At 46.6% G+C, this 17,549-nt stretch overlaps 4 protein-coding genes across 9 annotated transcripts; all 4 read right to left on the reverse strand.

Moving 5' to 3' along the window:
- Positions 1-370: 370 nt before the first annotated feature.
- Positions 371-3,625, reverse strand: LOC108163044 (sarcolemmal membrane-associated protein). Its single transcript, XM_017298099.2, has 3 exons — positions 2,281-3,625; positions 1,618-2,190; positions 371-1,552 (listed from the first exon to the last, which is right to left on the reverse strand). The coding sequence occupies exons 1-3, from the start codon at positions 3,424-3,426 to the stop codon at positions 617-619; spliced, it is 2,655 nt and encodes an 884-aa protein (XP_017153588.2). The 5' UTR covers positions 3,427-3,625; the 3' UTR covers positions 371-616.
- A 1,025-nt stretch (positions 3,626-4,650) lies between these two features.
- LOC117189138 (sarcolemmal membrane-associated protein-like) lies at positions 4,651-7,944 on the reverse strand. The gene is made up of 3 exons (XM_033394168.1): positions 6,600-7,944; positions 5,937-6,509; positions 4,651-5,871 (listed from the first exon to the last, which is right to left on the reverse strand). Exons 1-3 carry the CDS (start codon positions 7,743-7,745, stop codon positions 4,936-4,938), a joined length of 2,655 nt encoding a protein of 884 aa, XP_033250059.1. The 5' UTR covers positions 7,746-7,944; the 3' UTR covers positions 4,651-4,935.
- Positions 7,945-8,969: 1,025 nt separating this feature from the next.
- LOC117189137 (sarcolemmal membrane-associated protein-like) lies at positions 8,970-13,657 on the reverse strand. 3 transcript variants are annotated; one of them, XM_033394165.1, is made up of 4 exons: positions 13,539-13,657; positions 10,919-12,297; positions 10,256-10,828; positions 8,970-10,190 (listed from the first exon to the last, which is right to left on the reverse strand). In XM_033394165.1, exons 2-4 carry the CDS (start codon positions 12,293-12,295, stop codon positions 9,255-9,257), a joined length of 2,886 nt encoding a protein of 961 aa, XP_033250056.1. In that variant the 5' UTR covers positions 12,296-12,297; positions 13,539-13,657; the 3' UTR covers positions 8,970-9,254. The 3 variants fall into 3 exon arrangements, with proteins under 3 accessions (XP_033250056.1, XP_033250058.1, XP_033250057.1); XM_033394167.1 differs by lacking the exon at positions 13,539-13,657 and adding an exon at positions 12,964-13,299; XM_033394166.1 differs by lacking the exon at positions 13,539-13,657 and having other exon boundaries at positions 10,919-12,451.
- Positions 13,658-14,642: 985 nt separating this feature from the next.
- Positions 14,643-16,674, reverse strand: LOC108163043 (splicing factor 45). 4 transcript variants are annotated; one of them, XM_033394169.1, is made up of 4 exons: positions 16,585-16,674; positions 16,020-16,175; positions 14,941-15,964; positions 14,643-14,871 (listed from the first exon to the last, which is right to left on the reverse strand). In XM_033394169.1, the coding sequence occupies exons 2-4, from the start codon at positions 16,155-16,157 to the stop codon at positions 14,777-14,779; spliced, it is 1,257 nt and encodes a 418-aa protein (XP_033250060.1). In that variant the 5' UTR covers positions 16,158-16,175; positions 16,585-16,674; the 3' UTR covers positions 14,643-14,776. The 4 variants fall into 4 exon arrangements, with proteins under 4 accessions (XP_033250060.1, XP_033250061.1, XP_017153583.1 ...); XM_033394170.1 differs by having other exon boundaries at positions 16,590-16,668; XM_017298094.2 differs by lacking the exon at positions 16,585-16,674 and adding an exon at positions 16,405-16,562.
- Between the last annotated feature and the right edge of the window lie 875 nt (positions 16,675-17,549).

Consider the following 17,549-nt stretch of genomic DNA (forward strand, 5'->3'; position numbering starts at 1 on the left):
TGGTTTGTGTTTCTGCATACATTATTACATATAATATATTCGTTTTATCTCATTTTTACATATTGCTATATCGCAAGCCTTCGTTTGTGGCCGTGTCCACGTGCACACTCTCCACCCGCTTACAAAGACATCGAAAATAAAATCAACTAAATAGTATAAATATATAAATCAACATTTAGCATATAAAATATAGCTGGTACTAGTACATCGTTATCGCAACTTAATGCTAGCTTTGAAGACGCGCTCAGGGTGCTATTGTGAGCTGGGATCTTCGACCGACTTATCCAATATTCGCTTCATGAAACCCCTTCGACAGCTTCTTCGGCTTTTCGAAGCTAGTCGTTGAGACGACTATTGAATTTTCGAGGAGTTTTATAATTAACTAACCTTGCGTTTCGTTATTTTTATTATGCACTTTTCAAATATTTGTATAATTATTTCTTATTTCTTTTCAAAAGTGGGTCGAAAAGCAAATGTGGTATAATAAAGCTCGGCTAAGGGACTACTTATGTATAACTGTGAAAATGCGGCGGACTCCTTCGGATTGCAATCCTGCTCAATAGCTCCAACAGCTCCGCGCTTGTATTTTTTGGGGTCTGGGATGATTCGGGGTGTCCTAGATGCGAATGGAGAGGAAGTAGATGAGGCAAGCAAGAGCAAGGCAGCCCAAAGGCACGAGCCGGTACAGAAGTAGCTGATTTTGGGGCTCCTCATGTTTCAGCTTGAGACGAAGCTGTAAGATTTCATTGTTAAGCTGTACATTGCTACTCTCAGATTGTTCTAGGCGTTCCTTGTAGACAATTAGCTCCTCCTCGCGTACCACCTGCGAGTCGTTTATGGCTGCGAGGTCCTCGTCCCAGGCTTTTTCAGTGTCCAGGCAAAGACTCTTGTCCTGGCCAGACGCCTGACGCGGCTCATTGTCTGCGTCTGCCTCTGCCTCCGACTCATCCTTTGCTTCTGTCTCCGTTTTAGGCTGCTCTGTATGGGCGTTACGATTAATTTCCTGCTCAAGTTGCTGCTTTAAATTGTCCATCTGCTCTTTCAGAGAGTGAATGTCGCTGGTTAGCAATACCGTCTTCTGTTTGTAACTATCACATTCCTCCTGCAGCATTTCGATAGCCTGATCTGTGGGGAAATCAGGTTCAATATTTGGAATCTCCTCATCGCGCACCAGCGTCTCTTGGCTTTTCAACTTGTGCATCAAGCCTACAGGTTGCGATTGGCTATTCGGATGCTCCAGCATTTCATCAATGCCATTCAGACGCGCATGCTTCGGCGAATTGTGAATGAATTCGTCGCTAGCAGCTTTTGCCGCCTCTCGCTTAATGCCCGCACTAAGCTCAGGTCGCATGTTTAATTCCTGCACATCGATCTCTTCATTCTGCCCCTGATCCTCATCTTCGGAGCCGACGTCGTTAAGGATAGCCTTCAGCACATCGGCGCCTAATGCGCCTCTGTTGAGATCTGAGTTTTGTAGCAACTTCTTCACCTGCGATCTGCGAATCACCTTTTTCTTGTTATCAAACTCGATCTTTTGATTGGACGTTTTAGTCTGAAAGAAGGGAGAAGGCGGGGGATATTACAAAAGCTAGCGTACGGACTATGTCATACGATTACCTTCCGATTTCCAGGCCCTGTCGTTGCTTGATCTTTCGTTTCCATGTCAAAAGCTTGCTCTACGGCTGAGTCCTTTTCCTGCGCCTCGTCCATACTTTCGTCGTCGCTGTTGTCCTCATATTCATCATCGTCATCGTCGGGAATAGCCGCGTCCAGCTGCTGCAAGACACTCTGCTCTTGAAGCTTCTGTTCGCTGTCATGCTCGTCTATGGTTTTCTGGAGTCGGACCACCTGCAGACGCAGGTCGTCCATCTCACGCTCCAGTTGTTCCTTCTGCTGCTCCAACCGCTGTTCCTCCTGTTCCTTAGCCTCCTGTTGCTGACGCAGCGACTCCTTCTTGTAGTCCATGTACTCCTGCTGAAGCTTCTCGAGCCGCGCATTGAAGTCCTGCAGCGTCTGCTTCGATGTACCGATCTGAGCACGCAGTAGTACGCAATCATTTTCAGAGGTCTCATTCGCCAACTGTGCCCTCGACAGTGCTTGCATAGCATCGCAGCGCTCTTGGTACACCTTGCGCAGAGCCTCTTTGGCAGTTAATTGATACGTTGTCTTGTCCTCCAGCATCTTTACAACCTGTCAGGGACAAAGGGACAGAGAGAGAGGAAGAAAGAGCGAGAGGTTTGTGACAGTGTCAGAGCAGCAGAAGGACAAATGAATCCTTACCTCGTTACGCAGCGCATTTTCTGGGACATTTTTCTCCATCATCTGCAGTTTCTTCTCCAGAAGGTTGATCTTGTGAATCAGCTGGTCCTCGGTTATCATGCTCTGCCAGCACATGGCCGAGTTCTTGCGCGTGGCGTCGAGCACCCCCTGCAAACTGTTCAATTTCGCCTTGAGGGTCTTCTCCCTCTGCGCGGCTTCCTGGAGAAATGAGTTGAGGCGCTGAATCTCGTCGAAACTAATTCTATTGGGTCCCAGCAGCTGCAGCTGATCCGAATCGATTGAGATGGCCTCCCTGCCATCGGGCATGAACAGTGTCACCCTGGCTATGATGCAGCCATGCACCTCCTGTCGCGAGTTCTCGATAACCTCCACGCCAAACTTGACCGTGTCGCCGAAGTGAAGCTCGGCCGGATCATTGCCCAGTTTGTTGTCGTTGATGAAGGTGCCATTGCTGGACTTGGTATCTTTGACCCAGAACCGGCCGTCCTGTGTGTACCAGAGTATCGCGTGATTGCGGGTCAAGACCTTGCAGTCAAAGATCGCGTTTTCCTCGCTGGCCTTACTCTTTGCTATCAGACGGCCAACCTTGCACTCCTGGTTCGGCTGCAGCAGAATGGACCGCGTCTCAAACTTGTGCGACTTTGCCTCGCACTGCAGCACAATTTTGGCTTCGCCCTTAGCCGTGACTGCTTCCGAAGTCGTCTCCGGGCTCATGTTTAGATCAGTGGATGACAATGATAATGCCAATCCCGGTGTCTGTGTCTGTGCTACCAACAGTGTCCCGTAGTCCGCCTCCCTCTGCTCTCTTTGCATGACCCCGTTGTTGTGTCCGCCCAATGACGTGAAAAGACTGCTGGCCGATGAAACACCCCCACCCACAGCCGTGTTGTTGGCGTTGAGAACCGAATTCAGTGTCATCTGTAGCACCTGGCTGGATGCAGGCAGTTGGGACGCCATGCGACGGTCTGGAGTGCTTGTACCCTGCAATGTGTTAGTGTTTGAGTCGGAGCCCTCCACATTATTGTTCTCCTGGTTCTCGTCCGACTCGTCCTCATTATTGCTGTCCGCCGTCTCCAGCTCGTGCTTCTCCCTCTCCATGGACTGAACAAGATCCTGCTCCGTCTTCATTGTGTTTGTCGAGTCCATATTTAAGGAGCTTTGAGATTTCTTGCGTTTTACAGTCGACGCCCCTCCTCCTCCTCCGCCAACTGCTGCTCTCACCGACGCGGTTCGGAAATTTTGAGTAAATTTGTAGTGTTTTTTGGAGAAACGAAAAAGTAAAATGTTAAAGGCACAAGCTATTTAAGTTTAAGTTAATATCTGTGTGGAAACGGGGCGAAACGACCAATACAGACTGAACTCTCACGGGCATCTTGGCTTGAGTTGAAAACACAGGGAAAAATCTCGATCGAAAGGGTTTAGAAAAATGGAGTGGAGAATAGAGAGATTTGTAAAAACCGCTCTCTCTACTCTATATATGTAAATACATACTATGTAAGAAACACACCCAATTTTGTCAGAACAGAATAGCTATTTCCTTATGGTGCGTACAAGAGTGAGTTCAGTGCAGGCGCAGAATAATGTTCCGTATTTAGTATAAAAATAGATTCTTCAAATTATAATTGAACAAACCGAATGCGAGTGCGAGCCGTTTCATGAGTGCGTGTGTGGTGGTGAGAACAGGGAGAACAGAGCCGCCAAAAAATGATCTTATAGTCGAGCGTGAAATGGGAAGGGGAAGTGCACCCCGCGCGGGTGCTCCACTATTGAGCCGGAAGATTGCTTAATACGTGCGTGCGATAAAAAACGAAACGGTGGACAGTAGCAGTAGCAACCCTTCGTCCATTCCCTCTAAGTGCATCGAACGCCTAACAAGGTGGTACGACACGGGTCCGGGTCGTCAGCTTTTAAAGTAGGTAGGTAAGTAATAACTGGCCTGCCAGATTGCAGTGCAGACATTGTCTGATTTTTTGTTGTTGTACAGGTTGTTTATTGAATTGTGGTTTGTGTTTCTGCATACATTATTACATATAATATATTCGTTTTATCTCATTTTTACATATTGCTATATCGCAAGCCTTCGTTTGTGGCCGTGTCCACGTGCACACTCTCCACCCGCTTACAAAGACATCGAAAATAAAATCAACTAAATAGTATAAATATATAAATCAACATTTAGCATATAAAATATAGCTGGTACTAGTACATCGTTATCGCAACTTAATGCTAGCTTTGAAGACGCGCTCAGGGTGCTATTGTGAGCTGGGATCTTCGACCGACTTATCCAATATTCGCTTCATGAAACCCCTTCGACAGCTTCTTCGGCTTTTCGAAGCTAGTCGTTGAGACGACTATTGAATTTTCGAGGAGTTTTATAATTAACTAACCTTGCGTTTCGTTATTTTTATTATGCACTTTTCAAATATTTGTATAATTATTTCTTATTTTGGTTCGACGATTAATTTAAATTTACGACTTTGAATTTGGTGCTCAAAAGTGGGTCGAAAAGCAAATGTGGTATAATAAAGCTCGGCTAAGGGACTACTTATGTATAACTGTGAAAATGCGGCGGACTCCTTCGGATTGCAATCCTGCTCAATAGCTCCAACAGCTCCGCGCTTGTATTTTTTGGGGTCTGGGATGATTCGGGGTGTCCTAGATGCGAATGGAGAGGAAGTAGATGAGGCAAGCAAGAGCAAGGCAGCCCAAAGGCACGAGCCGGTACAGAAGTAGCTGATTTTGGGGCTCCTCATGTTTCAGCTTGAGACGAAGCTGTAAGATTTCATTGTTAAGCTGTACATTGCTACTCTCAGATTGTTCTAGGCGTTCCTTGTAGACAATTAGCTCCTCCTCGCGTACCACCTGCGAGTCGTTTATGGCTGCGAGGTCCTCGTCCCAGGCGTTTTCAGTGTCCAGGCAAAGACTCTTGTCCTGGCCAGACGCCTGACGCGGCTCATTGTCTGCGTCTGCCTCTGCCTCCGACTCATCCTTTGCTTCTGTCTCCGTTTTAGGCTGCTCTGTATGGGCGTTACGATTAATTTCCTGCTCAAGTTGCTGCTTTAAATTGTCCATCTGCTCTTTCAGAGAGTGAATGTCGCTGGTTAGCAATACCGTCTTCTGTTTGTAACTATCACATTCCTCCTGCAGCATTTCGATAGCCTGATCTGTGGGGAAATCAGGTTCAATATTTGGAATCTCCTCATCGCGCACCAGCGTCTCTTGGCTTTTCAACTTGTGCATCAAGCCTACAGGTTGCGATTGGCTATTCGGATGCTCCAGCATTTCATCAATGCCATTCAGACGCGCATGCTTCGGCGAATTGTGAATGAATTCGTCGCTAGCAGCTTTTGCCGCCTCTCGCTTAATGCCCGCACTAAGCTCAGGTCGCATGTTTAATTCCTGCACATCGATCTCTTCATTCTGCTCCTGATCCTCATCTTCGGAGCCGACGTCGTTAAGGATAGCCTTCAGCACATCGGCGCCTAATGCGCCTCTGTTGAGATCTGAGTTTTGTAGCAACTTCTTCACCTGCGATCTGCGAATCACCTTTTTCTTGTTATCAAACTCGATCTTTTGATTGGACGTTTTAGTCTGAAAGAAGGGAGAAGGCGGGGGATATTACAAAAGCTAGCGTACGGACTATGTCATACGATTACCTTCCGATTTCCAGGCCCTGTCGTTGCTTGATCTTTCGTTTCCATGTCAAAAGCTTGCTCTACGGCTGAGTCCTTTTCCTGCGCCTCGTCCATACTTTCGTCGTCGCTGTTGTCCTCATATTCATCATCGTCATCGTCGGGAATAGCCGCGTCCAGCTGCTGCAAGACACTCTGCTCTTGAAGCTTCTGTTCGCTGTCATGCTCGTCTATGGTTTTCTGGAGTCGGACCACCTGCAGACGCAGGTCGTCCATCTCACGCTCCAGTTGTTCCTTCTGCTGCTCCAACCGCTGTTCCTCCTGTTCCTTAGCCTCCTGTTGCTGACGCAGCGACTCCTTCTTGTAGTCCATGTACTCCTGCTGAAGCTTCTCGAGCCGCGCATTGAAGTCCTGCAGCGTCTGCTTCGATGTACCGATCTGAGCACGCAGTAGTACGCAATCATTTTCAGAGGTCTCATTCGCCAACTGTGCCCTCGACAGTGCTTGCATAGCATCGCAGCGCTCTTGGTACACCTTGCGCAGAGCCTCTTTGGCAGTTAATTGATACGTTGTCTTGTCCTCCAGCATCTTTACAACCTGTCAGGGACAAAGGGACAGAGAGAGAGGAAGAAAGAGCGAGAGGTTTGTGACAGTGTCAGAGCAGCAGAAGGACAAATGAATCCTTACCTCGTTACGCAGCGCATTTTCTGGGACATTTTTCTCCATCATCTGCAGTTTCTTCTCCAGAAGGTTGATCTTGTGAATCAGCTGGTCCTCGGTTATCATGCTCTGCCAGCACATGGCCGAGTTCTTGCGCGTGGCGTCGAGCACCCCCTGCAAACTGTTCAATTTCGCCTTGAGGGTCTTCTCCCTCTGCGCGGCTTCCTGGAGAAATGAGTTGAGGCGCTGAATCTCGTCGAAACTAATTCTATTGGGTCCCAGCAGCTGCAGCTGATCCGAATCGATTGAGATGGCCTCCCTGCCATCGGGCATGAACAGTGTCACCCTGGCTATGATGCAGCCATGCACCTCCTGTCGCGAGTTCTCGATAACCTCCACGCCAAACTTGACCGTGTCGCCGAAGTGAAGCTCGGCCGGATCATTGCCCAGTTTGTTGTCGTTGATGAAGGTGCCATTGCTGGACTTGGTATCTTTGACCCAGAACCGGCCGTCCTGTGTGTACCAGAGTATCGCGTGATTGCGGGTCAAGACCTTGCAGTCAAAGATCGCGTTTTCCTCGCTGGCCTTACTCTTGGCTATCAGACGGCCAACCTTGCACTCCTGGTTCGGCTGCAGCAGAATGGACCGCGTCTCAAACTTGTGCGACTTTGCCTCGCACTGCAGCACAATTTTGGCTTCGCCCTTAGCCGTGACTGCTTCCGAAGTCGTCTCCGGGCTCATGTTTAGATCAGTGGATGACAATGATAATGCCAATCCCGGTGTCTGTGTCTGTGCTACCAACAGTGTCCCGTAGTCCGCCTCCCTCTGCTCTCTTTGCATGACCCCGTTGTTGTGTCCGCCCAATGACGTGAAAAGACTGCTGGCCGATGAAACACCCCCACCCACAGCCGTGTTGTTGGCGTTGAGAACCGAATTCAGTGTCATCTGTAGCACCTGGCTGGATGCAGGCAGTTGGGACGCCATGCGACGGTCTGGAGTGCTTGTACCCTGCAATGTGTTAGTGTTTGAGTCGGAGCCCTCCACATTATTGTTCTCCTGGTTCTCGTCCGACTCGTCCTCATTATTGCTGTCCGCCGTCTCCAGCTCGTGCTTCTCCCTCTCCATGGACTGAACAAGATCCTGCTCCGTCTTCATTGTGTTTGTCGAGTCCATATTTAAGGAGCTTTGAGATTTCTTGCGTTTTACAGTCGACGCCCCTCCTCCTCCTCCGCCAACTGCTGCTCTCACCGACGCGGTTCGGAAATTTTGAGTAAATTTGTAGTGTTTTTTGGAGAAACGAAAAAGTAAAATGTTAAAGGCACAAGCTATTTAAGTTTAAGTTAATATCTGTGTGGAAACGGGGCGAAACGACCAATACAGACTGAACTCTCACGGGCATCTTGGCTTGAGTTGAAAACACAGGGAAAAATCTCGATCGAAAGGGTTTAGAAAAATGGAGTGGAGAATAGAGAGATTTGTAAAAACCGCTCTCTCTACTCTATATATGTAAATACATACTATGTAAGAAACACACCCAATTTTGTCAGAACAGAATAGCTATTTCCTTATGGTGCGTACAAGAGTGAGTTCAGTGCAGGCGCAGAATAATGTTCCGTATTTAGTATAAAAATAGATTCTTCAAATTATAATTGAACAAACCGAATGCGAGTGCGAGCCGTTTCATGAGTGCGTGTGTGGTGGTGAGAACAGGGAGAACAGAGCCGCCAAAAAATGATCTTATAGTCGAGCGTGAAATGGGAAGGGGAAGTGCACCCCGCGCGGGTGCTCCACTATTGAGCCGGAAGATTGCTTAATACGTGCGTGCGATAAAAAACGAAACGGTGGACAGTAGCAGTAGCAACCCTTCGTCCATTCCCTCTAAGTGCATCGAACGCCTAACAAGGTGGTACGACACGGGTCCGGGTCGTCAGCTTTTAAAGTAGGTAGGTAAGTAATAACTGGCCTGCCAGATTGCAGTGCAGACATTGTCTGATTTTTTGTTGTTGTACAGGTTGTTTATTGAATTGTGGTTTGTGTTTCTGCATACATTATTACATATAATATATTCGTTTTATCTCATTTTTACATATTGCTATATCGCAAGCCTTCGTTTGTGGCCGTGTCCACGTGCACACTCTCCACCCGCTTACAAAGACATCGAAAATAAAATCAACTAAATAGTATAAATATATAAATCAACATTTAGCATATAAAATATAGCTGGTACTAGTACATCGTTATCGCAACTTAATGCTAGCTTTGAAGACGCGCTCAGGGTGCTATTGTGAGCTGGGATCTTCGACCGACTTATCCAATATTCGCTTCATGAAACCCCTTCGACAGCTTCTTCGGCTTTTCGAAGCTAGTCGTTGAGACGACTATTGAATTTTCGAGGAGTTTTATAATTAACTAACCTTGCGTTTCGTTATTTTTATTATGCACTTTTCAAATATTTGTATAATTATTTCTTATTTTGGTTCGACGATTAATTTAAATTTACGACTTTTAATTTGGTGCTCAAAAGTGGGTCGAAAAGCAAATGTGGTATAATAAAGCTCGGCTAAGGGACTACTTATGTATAACTGTGAAAATGCGGCGGACTCCTTCGGATTGCAATCCCGCTCAATAGCTCCAACAGCTCCGCGCTTGTATTTTTTGGGGTCTGGGATGATTCGGGGTGTCCTAGATGCGAATGGAGAGGAAGTAGATGAGGCAAGCAAGAGCAAGGCAGCCCAAAGGCACGAGCCGGTACAGAAGTAGCTGATTTTGGGGCTCCTCATGTTTCAGCTTGAGACGAAGCTGTAAGATTTCATTGTTAAGCTGTACATTGCTACTCTCAGATTGTTCTAGGCGTTCCTTGTAGACAATTAGCTCCTCCTCGCGTACCACCTGCGAGTCGTTTATGGCTGCGAGGTCCTCGTCCCAGGCGTTTTCAGTGTCCAGGCAAAGACTCTTGTCCTGGCCAGACGCCTGACGCGGCTCATTGTCTGCGTCTGCCTCTGCCTCCGACTCATCCTTTGCTTCTGTCTCCGTTTTAGGCTGCTCTGTATGGGCGTTACGATTAATTTCCTGCTCAAGTTGCTGCTTTAAATTGTCCATCTGCTCTTTCAGAGAGTGAATGTCGCTGGTTAGCAATACCGTCTTCTGTTTGTAACTATCACATTCCTCCTGCAGCATTTCGATAGCCTGATCTGTGGGGAAATCAGGTTCAATATTTGGAATCTCCTCATCGCGCACCAGCGTCTCTTGGCTTTTCAACTTGTGCATCAAGCCTACAGGTTGCGATTGGCTATTCGGATGCTCCAGCATTTCATCAATGCCATTCAGACGCGCATGCTTCGGCGAATTGTGAATGAATTCGTCGCTTGCAGCTTTTGCCGCCTCTCGCTTAATGCCCGCACTAAGCTCAGGTCGCATGTTTAATTCCTGCACATCGATCTCTTCATTCTGCTCCTGATCCTCATCTTCGGAGCCGACGTCGTTAAGGATAGCCTTCAGCACATCGGCGCCTAATGCGCCTCTGTTGAGATCTGAGTTTTGTAGCAACTTCTTCACCTGCGATCTGCGAATCACCTTTTTCTTGTTATCAAACTCGATCTTTTGATTGGACGTTTTAGTCTGAAAGAAGGGAGAAGGCGGGGGATATTACAAAAGCTAGCGTACGGACTATGTCATACGATTACCTTCCGATTTCCAGGCCCTGTCGTTGCTTGATCTTTCGTTTCCATGTCAAAAGCTTGCTCTACGGCTGAGTCCTTTTCCTGCGCCTCGTCCAAACTTTCGTCGTCGCTGTTGTCCTCATATTCATCATCGTCATCGTCGGGAATAGCCGCGTCCAGCTGCTGCAAGACACTCTGCTCTTGAAGCTTCTGTTCGCTGTCATGCTCGTCTATGGTTTTCTGGAGTCGGACCACCTGCAGACGCAGGTCGTCCATCTCACGCTCCAGTTGTTCCTTCTGCTGCTCCAACCGCTGTTCCTCCTGTTCCTTAGCCTCCTGTTGCTGACGCAGCGACTCCTTCTTGTAGTCCATGTACTCCTGCTGAAGCTTCTCGAGCCGCGCATTGAAGTCCTGCAGCGTCTGCTTCGATGTACCGATCTGAGCACGCAGTAGTACGCACTCATTTTCAGAGGTCTCATTCGCCAACTGTGCCCTCGACAGTGCTTGCATAGCATCGCAGCGCTCTTGGTACACCTTGCGCAGAGCCTCTTTGGCAGTTAATTGATACGTTGTCTTGTCCTCCAGCATCTTTACAACCTGTCAGGGACAAAGGGACAGAGAGAGAGGAAGAAAGAGCGAGAGGTTTGTGACAGTGTCAGAGCAGCAGAAGGACAAATGAATCCTTACCTCGTTACGCAGCGCATTTTCTGGGACATTTTTCTCCATCATCTGCAGTTTCTTCTCCAGAAGGTTGATCTTGTGAATCAGCTGGTCCTCGGTTATCATGCTCTGCCAGCACATGGCCGAGTTCTTGCGCGTGGCGTCGAGCACCCCCTGCAAACTGTTCAATTTCGCCTTGAGGGTCTTCTCCCTCTGCGCGGCTTCCTGGAGAAATGAGTTGAGGCGCTGAATCTCGTCGAAACTAATTCTATTGGGTCCCAGCAGCTGCAGCTGATCCGAATCGATTGAGATGGCCTCCCTGCCATCGGGCATGAACAGTGTCACCCTGGCTATGATGCAGCCATGCACCTCCTGTCGCGAGTTCTCGATAACCTCCACGCCAAACTTGACCGTGTCGCCGAAGTGAAGCTCGGCCGGATCATTGCCCAGTTTGTTGTCGTTGATGAAGGTGCCATTGCTGGACTTGGTATCTTTGACCCAGAACCGGCCGTCCTGTGTGTACCAGAGCATCGCGTGATTGCGGGACAAGACCTTGCAGTCAAAGATCGCGTTTTCCTCGCTGGCCTTACTCTTGGCTATCAGACGGCCAACCTTGCACTCCTGGTTCGGCTGCAGCAGAATGGACCGCGTCTCAAACTTGTGCGACTTTGCCTCGCACTGCAGCACAATTTTGGCTTCGCCCTTAGCCGTGACTGCTTCCGAAGTCGTCTCCGGGCTCATGTTTAGATCAGTGGATGACAATGATAATGCCAATCCCGGTGTCTGTGTCTGTGCTACCAACAGTGTCCCGTAGTCCGCCTCCCTCTGCTCTCTTTGCATGACCCCGTTGTTGTGTCCGCCCAATGACGTGAAAAGACTGCTGGCCGATGAAACACCCCCACCCACAGCCGTGTTGTTGGCGTTGAGAACCGAATTCAGTGTCATCTGTAGCACCTGGCTGGATGCAGGCAGTTGGGACGCCATGCGACGGTCTGGAGTGCTTGTACCCTGCAATGTGTTAGTGTTTGAGTCGGAGCCCTCCACATTATTGTTCTCCTGGTTCTCGTCCGACTCGTCCTCATTATTGCTGTCCGCCGTCTCCAGCTCGTGCTTCTCCCTCTCCATGGACTGAACAAGATCCTGCTCCGTCTTCATTGTGTTTGTCGAGTCCATATTTAAGGAGCTTTGAGATTTCTTGCGTTTTACAGTCGACGCCCCTCCTCCTCCTCCGCCAACTGCTGCTCTCACCGACGCGAACAATCCCCTCGCGGCTGTTCCAGTCGATGCTCCTCCGTTGCTCACTGTTGGGGATCCGACTGCTCCCGATGCTGTCGTCGATGTTGCTGGATCTGTTTTCTGTTCGTCATCTTTATTGTTCAGCCATTCGTTGCTCACCAAGACCATTACTGCACATCCGGAGTTTGGTAGCCAGGCGATTGGGTTCGGTTCGGAAATTTTGAGTAAATTTGTAGTGTTTTTTGGAGAAACGAAAAAGTAAAATGTTAAAGGCACAAGCTATTTAAGTTTAAGTTAATATCTGTGTGGAAACGGGGCGAAACGACCAATACAGACTGAACTCTCACGGGCATCTTGGTTTGAGTTGAAAACACAGGGAAAAATCTCGATCGAAAGGGTTTAGAAAAATGCAGTGGAGAATAGAGAGATTTGTAAAAACCGCTCTCTCTACTCTATATATGTAAATACATACTATGTAAGAAACACACCCAATTTTGTCAGAACAGAATAGCTATTTCCTTATGGTGCGTACAAGAGTGAGTTCAGTGCAGGCGCAGAATAATGTTCCGTATTTAGTATAAAAATAGATTCTTCAAATTATAATTGAACAAACCGAATGCGAGTGCGAGCCGTTTCATGAGTGCGTGTGTGGTGGTGAGAACAGGGAGAACAGAGCCGCCAAAAAATGATCTTATAGTCGAGCGTGAAATGGGAAGGGGAAGTGCACCCCGCGCGGGTGCTCCACTATTGAGCCGGAAGATTGCTTAATACGTGCGTGCGATAAAAAACGAAACGGTGGACAGTAGCAGTAGCAACCCTTCGTCCATTCCCCTTACCTTGGTTGTCCAGAGGCGGCAATAGTGGGGGCCGACCCGACAAAGGGGGAAACAATAACAGCCACCACTGTTGTGGGCGTGCGGCGCTTGGCGACTGGCGACTGAGCTAGTTATGCGCGTTCGAACAATGCGAGCGCTGTGTTGCTGATTGGCATGGAGCACAGCATAACATAACAAATTTGATTGGGGCGATGGCTTCGTGTGGCTGTGGCTGTTGCTGTTGCACTGCACAACTACATGCGAATGTTCCTGCAGCTGCAGCTGCAGTCGGTGGCTGGCTGGTTCACAAGTTCACAGTGGAGAACGATGGGTGGCGGGCGCAGAGGTGTGTGGACGGGCTGGAGTCGCGCGACTCGCCTTTTTGCAATAAAACTGAGACACATGAACTTTCTGTTTTACTTTCGCTTAATTGAATTTAATTACACAGACATAGGGCTGCGCCGCTGACGATTGAGAATTTACCGTTTTCTGCATTTGTGGAAAAAGGGAACAAGGAATGTTTTTTTGGCACACACAATTTTCCAATGGGTAATCTGCTGTCGACAATTTCATCATCGATGCGCCCTTTCACTCACCTTGGGGATTTAATAACTTTCTTCTTTTTTTTATGGTCTATAACTTGATTTATCTTTTTTTATTTCGTTTGGCTTCGATTTTAATTGTTTTCAGTTCTCCAACTCTTCACAATAGGTAGTCGTATTAGACACGACACGACACGACATTCTATTGTGACTTGCCACAATAGCAAGGTATGGTAGTCACATATTAAATCAAGTTTGCTTTAAATATAAGTAACTTGTAATAATTATCTAAATATTTATTAAAATAATATACTTACGTCGTTACAGCTACGTGCTGCGTCGTGTATAGACCGCCTAACCTATTGGCTACCAGATCAGCGAATTATGGCGCAAATGACAGTTACACTTTATACGATAAGTGTGACCGTATAAAAATATCACCTGAAATCGATAAAAAGTTTTCTCTCAGCTGATTTTAGCCCGATAGACAAATTAAAAATTCTTGAACTGGACTTTTTACAATCCTTGTCTACTCGCTCTCGCTCCTTTGCTCACTCACTGACACATGCATTTAGAGCACATTCATGCATCGAAAAGAAAAATAAATGAGAGCCGGTGCTGGAGAGACGCATCCACTGGACGATCCAGGAGACCCAGTACATCCTCCGAGCCTTACTCAATGGCTGCTATGTCTAAGAGATCGGGACTCGGGTCTGATTGCCGACAGGCTGGACAGTAACATCTACTGGTGAAATGCGACGAGCCGCCCGCGGTTTCCCTGCACCAGGACTACGTGGACTGAAGCGACTGAAACAACGGAGACATTGAGCGGGTGCACTTGACAGCACAACGTACATCACCTGTCTGCTGGTGCTGAAGGACAAACGACAGGTAGCTTGGAAGACGGGGCATGACCTCAGCCTGCCCCACCCACTGCCAGCTGGCCAAGGACGGGGTCTCCTGCATCCCACCAAAGAACAATTTCATCTTCAGCCAAGAGTAAGAGTACTTCATTCTAAACAAAGGTAGACAGTGCCACTTATTTCGTTTCGAGCGAGCGCACGAAAAAAAGGAACACAGTAGAAAACGAATAAAACGTCCTTTTTAAGAATTTTTAAATTTGTCTATCGGGCTAAATCAGATAAAAGACTCTGCACGTCGTTTTCTAGATTTCGTAATTATTAGATATTTTTCCTACATTTCATTTTACCTGAAACATATGTACATTCCATCCTAGAGTATCACAGGCGCGATCTATACCAAATAGAAACCGCATTTTTTGTTTGCAAAAACTAATTTAATTGAAAACTTTTAAATTTGTCAAAATTGTAAAATCCAGCACGCACTTGTCGTCCTCCGAAGAAACGCCCATTAAGATCTACAACAGCTGGAAGGGTAAACGTAGACGCATTAGCTAAAATGTGAAAGCAAAATAGACGATACACAATGTAGTTACCTTTAATGGCACTTTCAATGCGCTTAAACTCCACAAAGATTTTGACGGCATCTTCTGGCGAAGTTCCGAACGCTTCATGAATGATGACACTATTCACTTCCCCATACTTGGTGTTACACTCGTCCTTCACTTCTGGCTCCAGCTCCTCATCTACATCGCCAGGACCAACCATGTTTCGCAGCAAAACCACTTTACTAGGATCTTTCATTATTTCTGTAATGCTGGGCACAGGCTCAGTGGCAGCAGGTGTAGTCACTGCCATTGGAAGCTGCGGTGGTGGCATAGCCAAATGGCCCGGGCTTGACGCTGAGGGAGGCGACGTGGATGGTGGCGTCACGAACACATCCTTTTCGTGAATGATGCGTCCACCACGCTTCGAGGTCTTCTCCACTTGCAAGGCCATGGACATTCCCTGCTCTGATTTTCCCAGTCCCTGTCCATCTTTAAAACCATATTTCGCCATTATCTTGGCAGCCACCGAGCTTGCTGAGTAGGGTATTGTTACGTTGGAGGAACCATCTCCATTGTCGATGGATATCTCTTGCAGTGACGGCGGTGGAGCGATTGCGGCGCCCCCTCCTTGTTTTGCTACAGATCCCGGGGGTGGGGGACTGTATTTGTCCTCATCGCTTTGCCTCTGACCAAATCCGCTGAACTTCATTGACGGCGGTGAACGTGAGGCGTCATCTCTGTGGTTTTCTCGGCGTCCACTGCGACCACGTTTTCGATCTCTATCCCTATCGCGATCGCGGTCTTCGCGGCCGCATCCTCCAGCGCCGCCAACACCACTGTTTCGTGACTTTTCACTGTTCTTCGTTTTTTCTTTTAGTTTCTCATACTCGTTGGGCCACTGCGGATCGTACTCATCCACAAAATCCCAATCATCTTTCTTTATGCATTCAAGTACCGGAGGTGGCAAAGCGGTGCCGGAAATTACGGGTTTGGCCACCGAAATGTTCGAAAAGGGGGGAGTTTCCGATTCCGCAGGGCGCTTGGAGCGGAGATTTACCAGCGGTGTCATTAGCTGAAGATAAAAAAGTTGTACACCGGTGTAAATTATGTTCCTCAGACAATCTCACCGGTTTCTTAATCGGTTCCTTTGGTTTGGGAAGCTGCGCCTTTTTAACTGCGAGCTGGGTTTGCAGCATTTTGATGCCCGATGACCATCCATCTATTTGACTAGCTCGAGCTTTGTCTATATCGTCGTAGAGATCCATATTTTTATAATTTTCCACCTAAAAGTCAATTAGTTGATATGTATAAGTTAAAGCCAAGCCTGTTTAAAAGTGGAATCAGAATCAGAATCAAAATCCAGCCAGCATTCGTATCGGTGCGTTCCTGAACGCAGACACTTTGCTATAGTGTGCGCAAATGCGTTATTGACAAAGAAAATTCTGACGGATGCTGATTATATATATTTTTCGAGATTCAACTGATTTTCAGAGTTTGGTTAAAAGCCCCCACCGCCAAGCTTAATCCTTATCCGCGGCCGATAAAATTAAAACATAAACATGCTCCACACACACAATAAATATAAATAAACGGTCTTAAATATGCTGACGAATTATTTAAGTTCGATCACACATATTCCTCGTTTTTGATATCCGGTTTAATATTACTAGCTAGATAGAATCAATTTTCTACTTGACTGGCTTGTTTGAAATGCTTGATTTGTTTTCCTTGCTTTAATTGTTTTATTTTGGTGCCTCAACATATAGCCGAACTTAGCCCACTTAAGCCCCCTCTATTAAAATAGTTCAACTACTTGAGGTAAAAGGTGGAAAATATTAACGATTGTAAATTCTTCTTGTAGATTCATGCCATCTTTCCTTTGAACTAAAAAAAAAACACGATATCTTTCACCTGAACGGCGCTAAAATGATTAAATTTGCATTATTTTCGGTGGAATATTGAAATACCCCCTTGGCTTATAATAGGTTAATCGTTCTCCGTCAAGGATGGGAAACCATATTGCTCAATTTTGATCTTCCGCCAAATAATTCTGGCTATATAGAACATTTAGCCACGCGCACATAATTTTATCCAATTAATGAATCAATTTTCTACTTGACTGGCTTGTTTTAAATACTTGATTTTTTCCCCTCTACGGCGATTGCTTTAATGGTTTTATTTTGGTGCCTCAACAACAGTATATCGGTAAGAAATCGAACTTAGCCCACTCAAGCCCCATTTATTTAAACAGGATAACAATAGAGTTAAACCACGGAAAATATTACTATTAACAATATTATTATTCTATTATTATAGTTCTTCTTTTAGATCCACCCTATCTTTTATCTTTGCTTAAATAAAAGACCACGAGATCTTTAACCTGAACTGCGCTTAAATTCTTCAAAATTCAAAATTGTCGTAGAGTGTATTTTAATATTCACTGGCCGACAATGGTCTAATCGTTCTCTGTCCATGATCGGAAATCAAATTCCTCGTATTTAGATATTCTCTTGCTACCTTAGTAAAATGGCTGTAAAATGTGACGTTTTTTTCAACACCATATTTTCTTGATTTTTTCTATATTTTTAGTTAATTAGCTGTAAATAAGTTCAAAACGAAAAGCCAGAAAAAATACAAAATATTAATTTTTTGAATAA

This window comes from Drosophila miranda, chromosome 4 (assembly GCF_003369915.1).
Source record: "Drosophila miranda strain MSH22 chromosome 4, D.miranda_PacBio2.1, whole genome shotgun sequence".
NCBI lineage: Eukaryota > Metazoa > Arthropoda > Insecta > Diptera > Drosophilidae > Drosophila > Drosophila miranda.

Bases quoted from the DNA above. Each gene is read 5' to 3' on its own strand.
- LOC108163044 (XM_017298099.2), bottom strand. From the start codon at position 3,426: ATGGACTCGACAAACACAATGAAGACGGAGCAGGATCTTGTTCAGTCC. The intron at 2,191-2,280 runs GTAAGGATTCAT...TGTCCCTGACAG, and splicing joins AAAATGCGCTGCGTAACGAG to GTTGTAAAGATGCTGGAGGA. The intron at 1,553-1,617 runs GTAATCGTATGA...CCCTTCTTTCAG, and splicing joins CAGGGCCTGGAAATCGGAAG to ACTAAAACGTCCAATCAAAA.
- LOC117189138 (XM_033394168.1), bottom strand. From the start codon at position 7,745: ATGGACTCGACAAACACAATGAAGACGGAGCAGGATCTTGTTCAGTCC. The intron at 6,510-6,599 runs GTAAGGATTCAT...TGTCCCTGACAG, and splicing joins AAAATGCGCTGCGTAACGAG to GTTGTAAAGATGCTGGAGGA. The intron at 5,872-5,936 runs GTAATCGTATGA...CCCTTCTTTCAG, and splicing joins CAGGGCCTGGAAATCGGAAG to ACTAAAACGTCCAATCAAAA.
- LOC117189137 (XM_033394165.1), bottom strand. From the start codon at position 12,295: ATGGTCTTGGTGAGCAACGAATGGCTGAACAATAAAGATGACGAACAG. The intron at 10,829-10,918 runs GTAAGGATTCAT...TGTCCCTGACAG, and splicing joins AAAATGCGCTGCGTAACGAG to GTTGTAAAGATGCTGGAGGA. The intron at 10,191-10,255 runs GTAATCGTATGA...CCCTTCTTTCAG, and splicing joins CAGGGCCTGGAAATCGGAAG to ACTAAAACGTCCAATCAAAA.
- LOC108163043 (XM_033394169.1), bottom strand. From the start codon at position 16,157: ATGGATCTCTACGACGATATAGACAAAGCTCGAGCTAGTCAAATAGAT. The intron at 15,965-16,019 runs GTGAGATTGTCT...TTTTATCTTCAG, and splicing joins AGGAACCGATTAAGAAACCG to CTAATGACACCGCTGGTAAA. The intron at 14,872-14,940 runs GTAACTACATTG...TTACCCTTCCAG, and splicing joins CATTGAAAGTGCCATTAAAG to CTGTTGTAGATCTTAATGGG.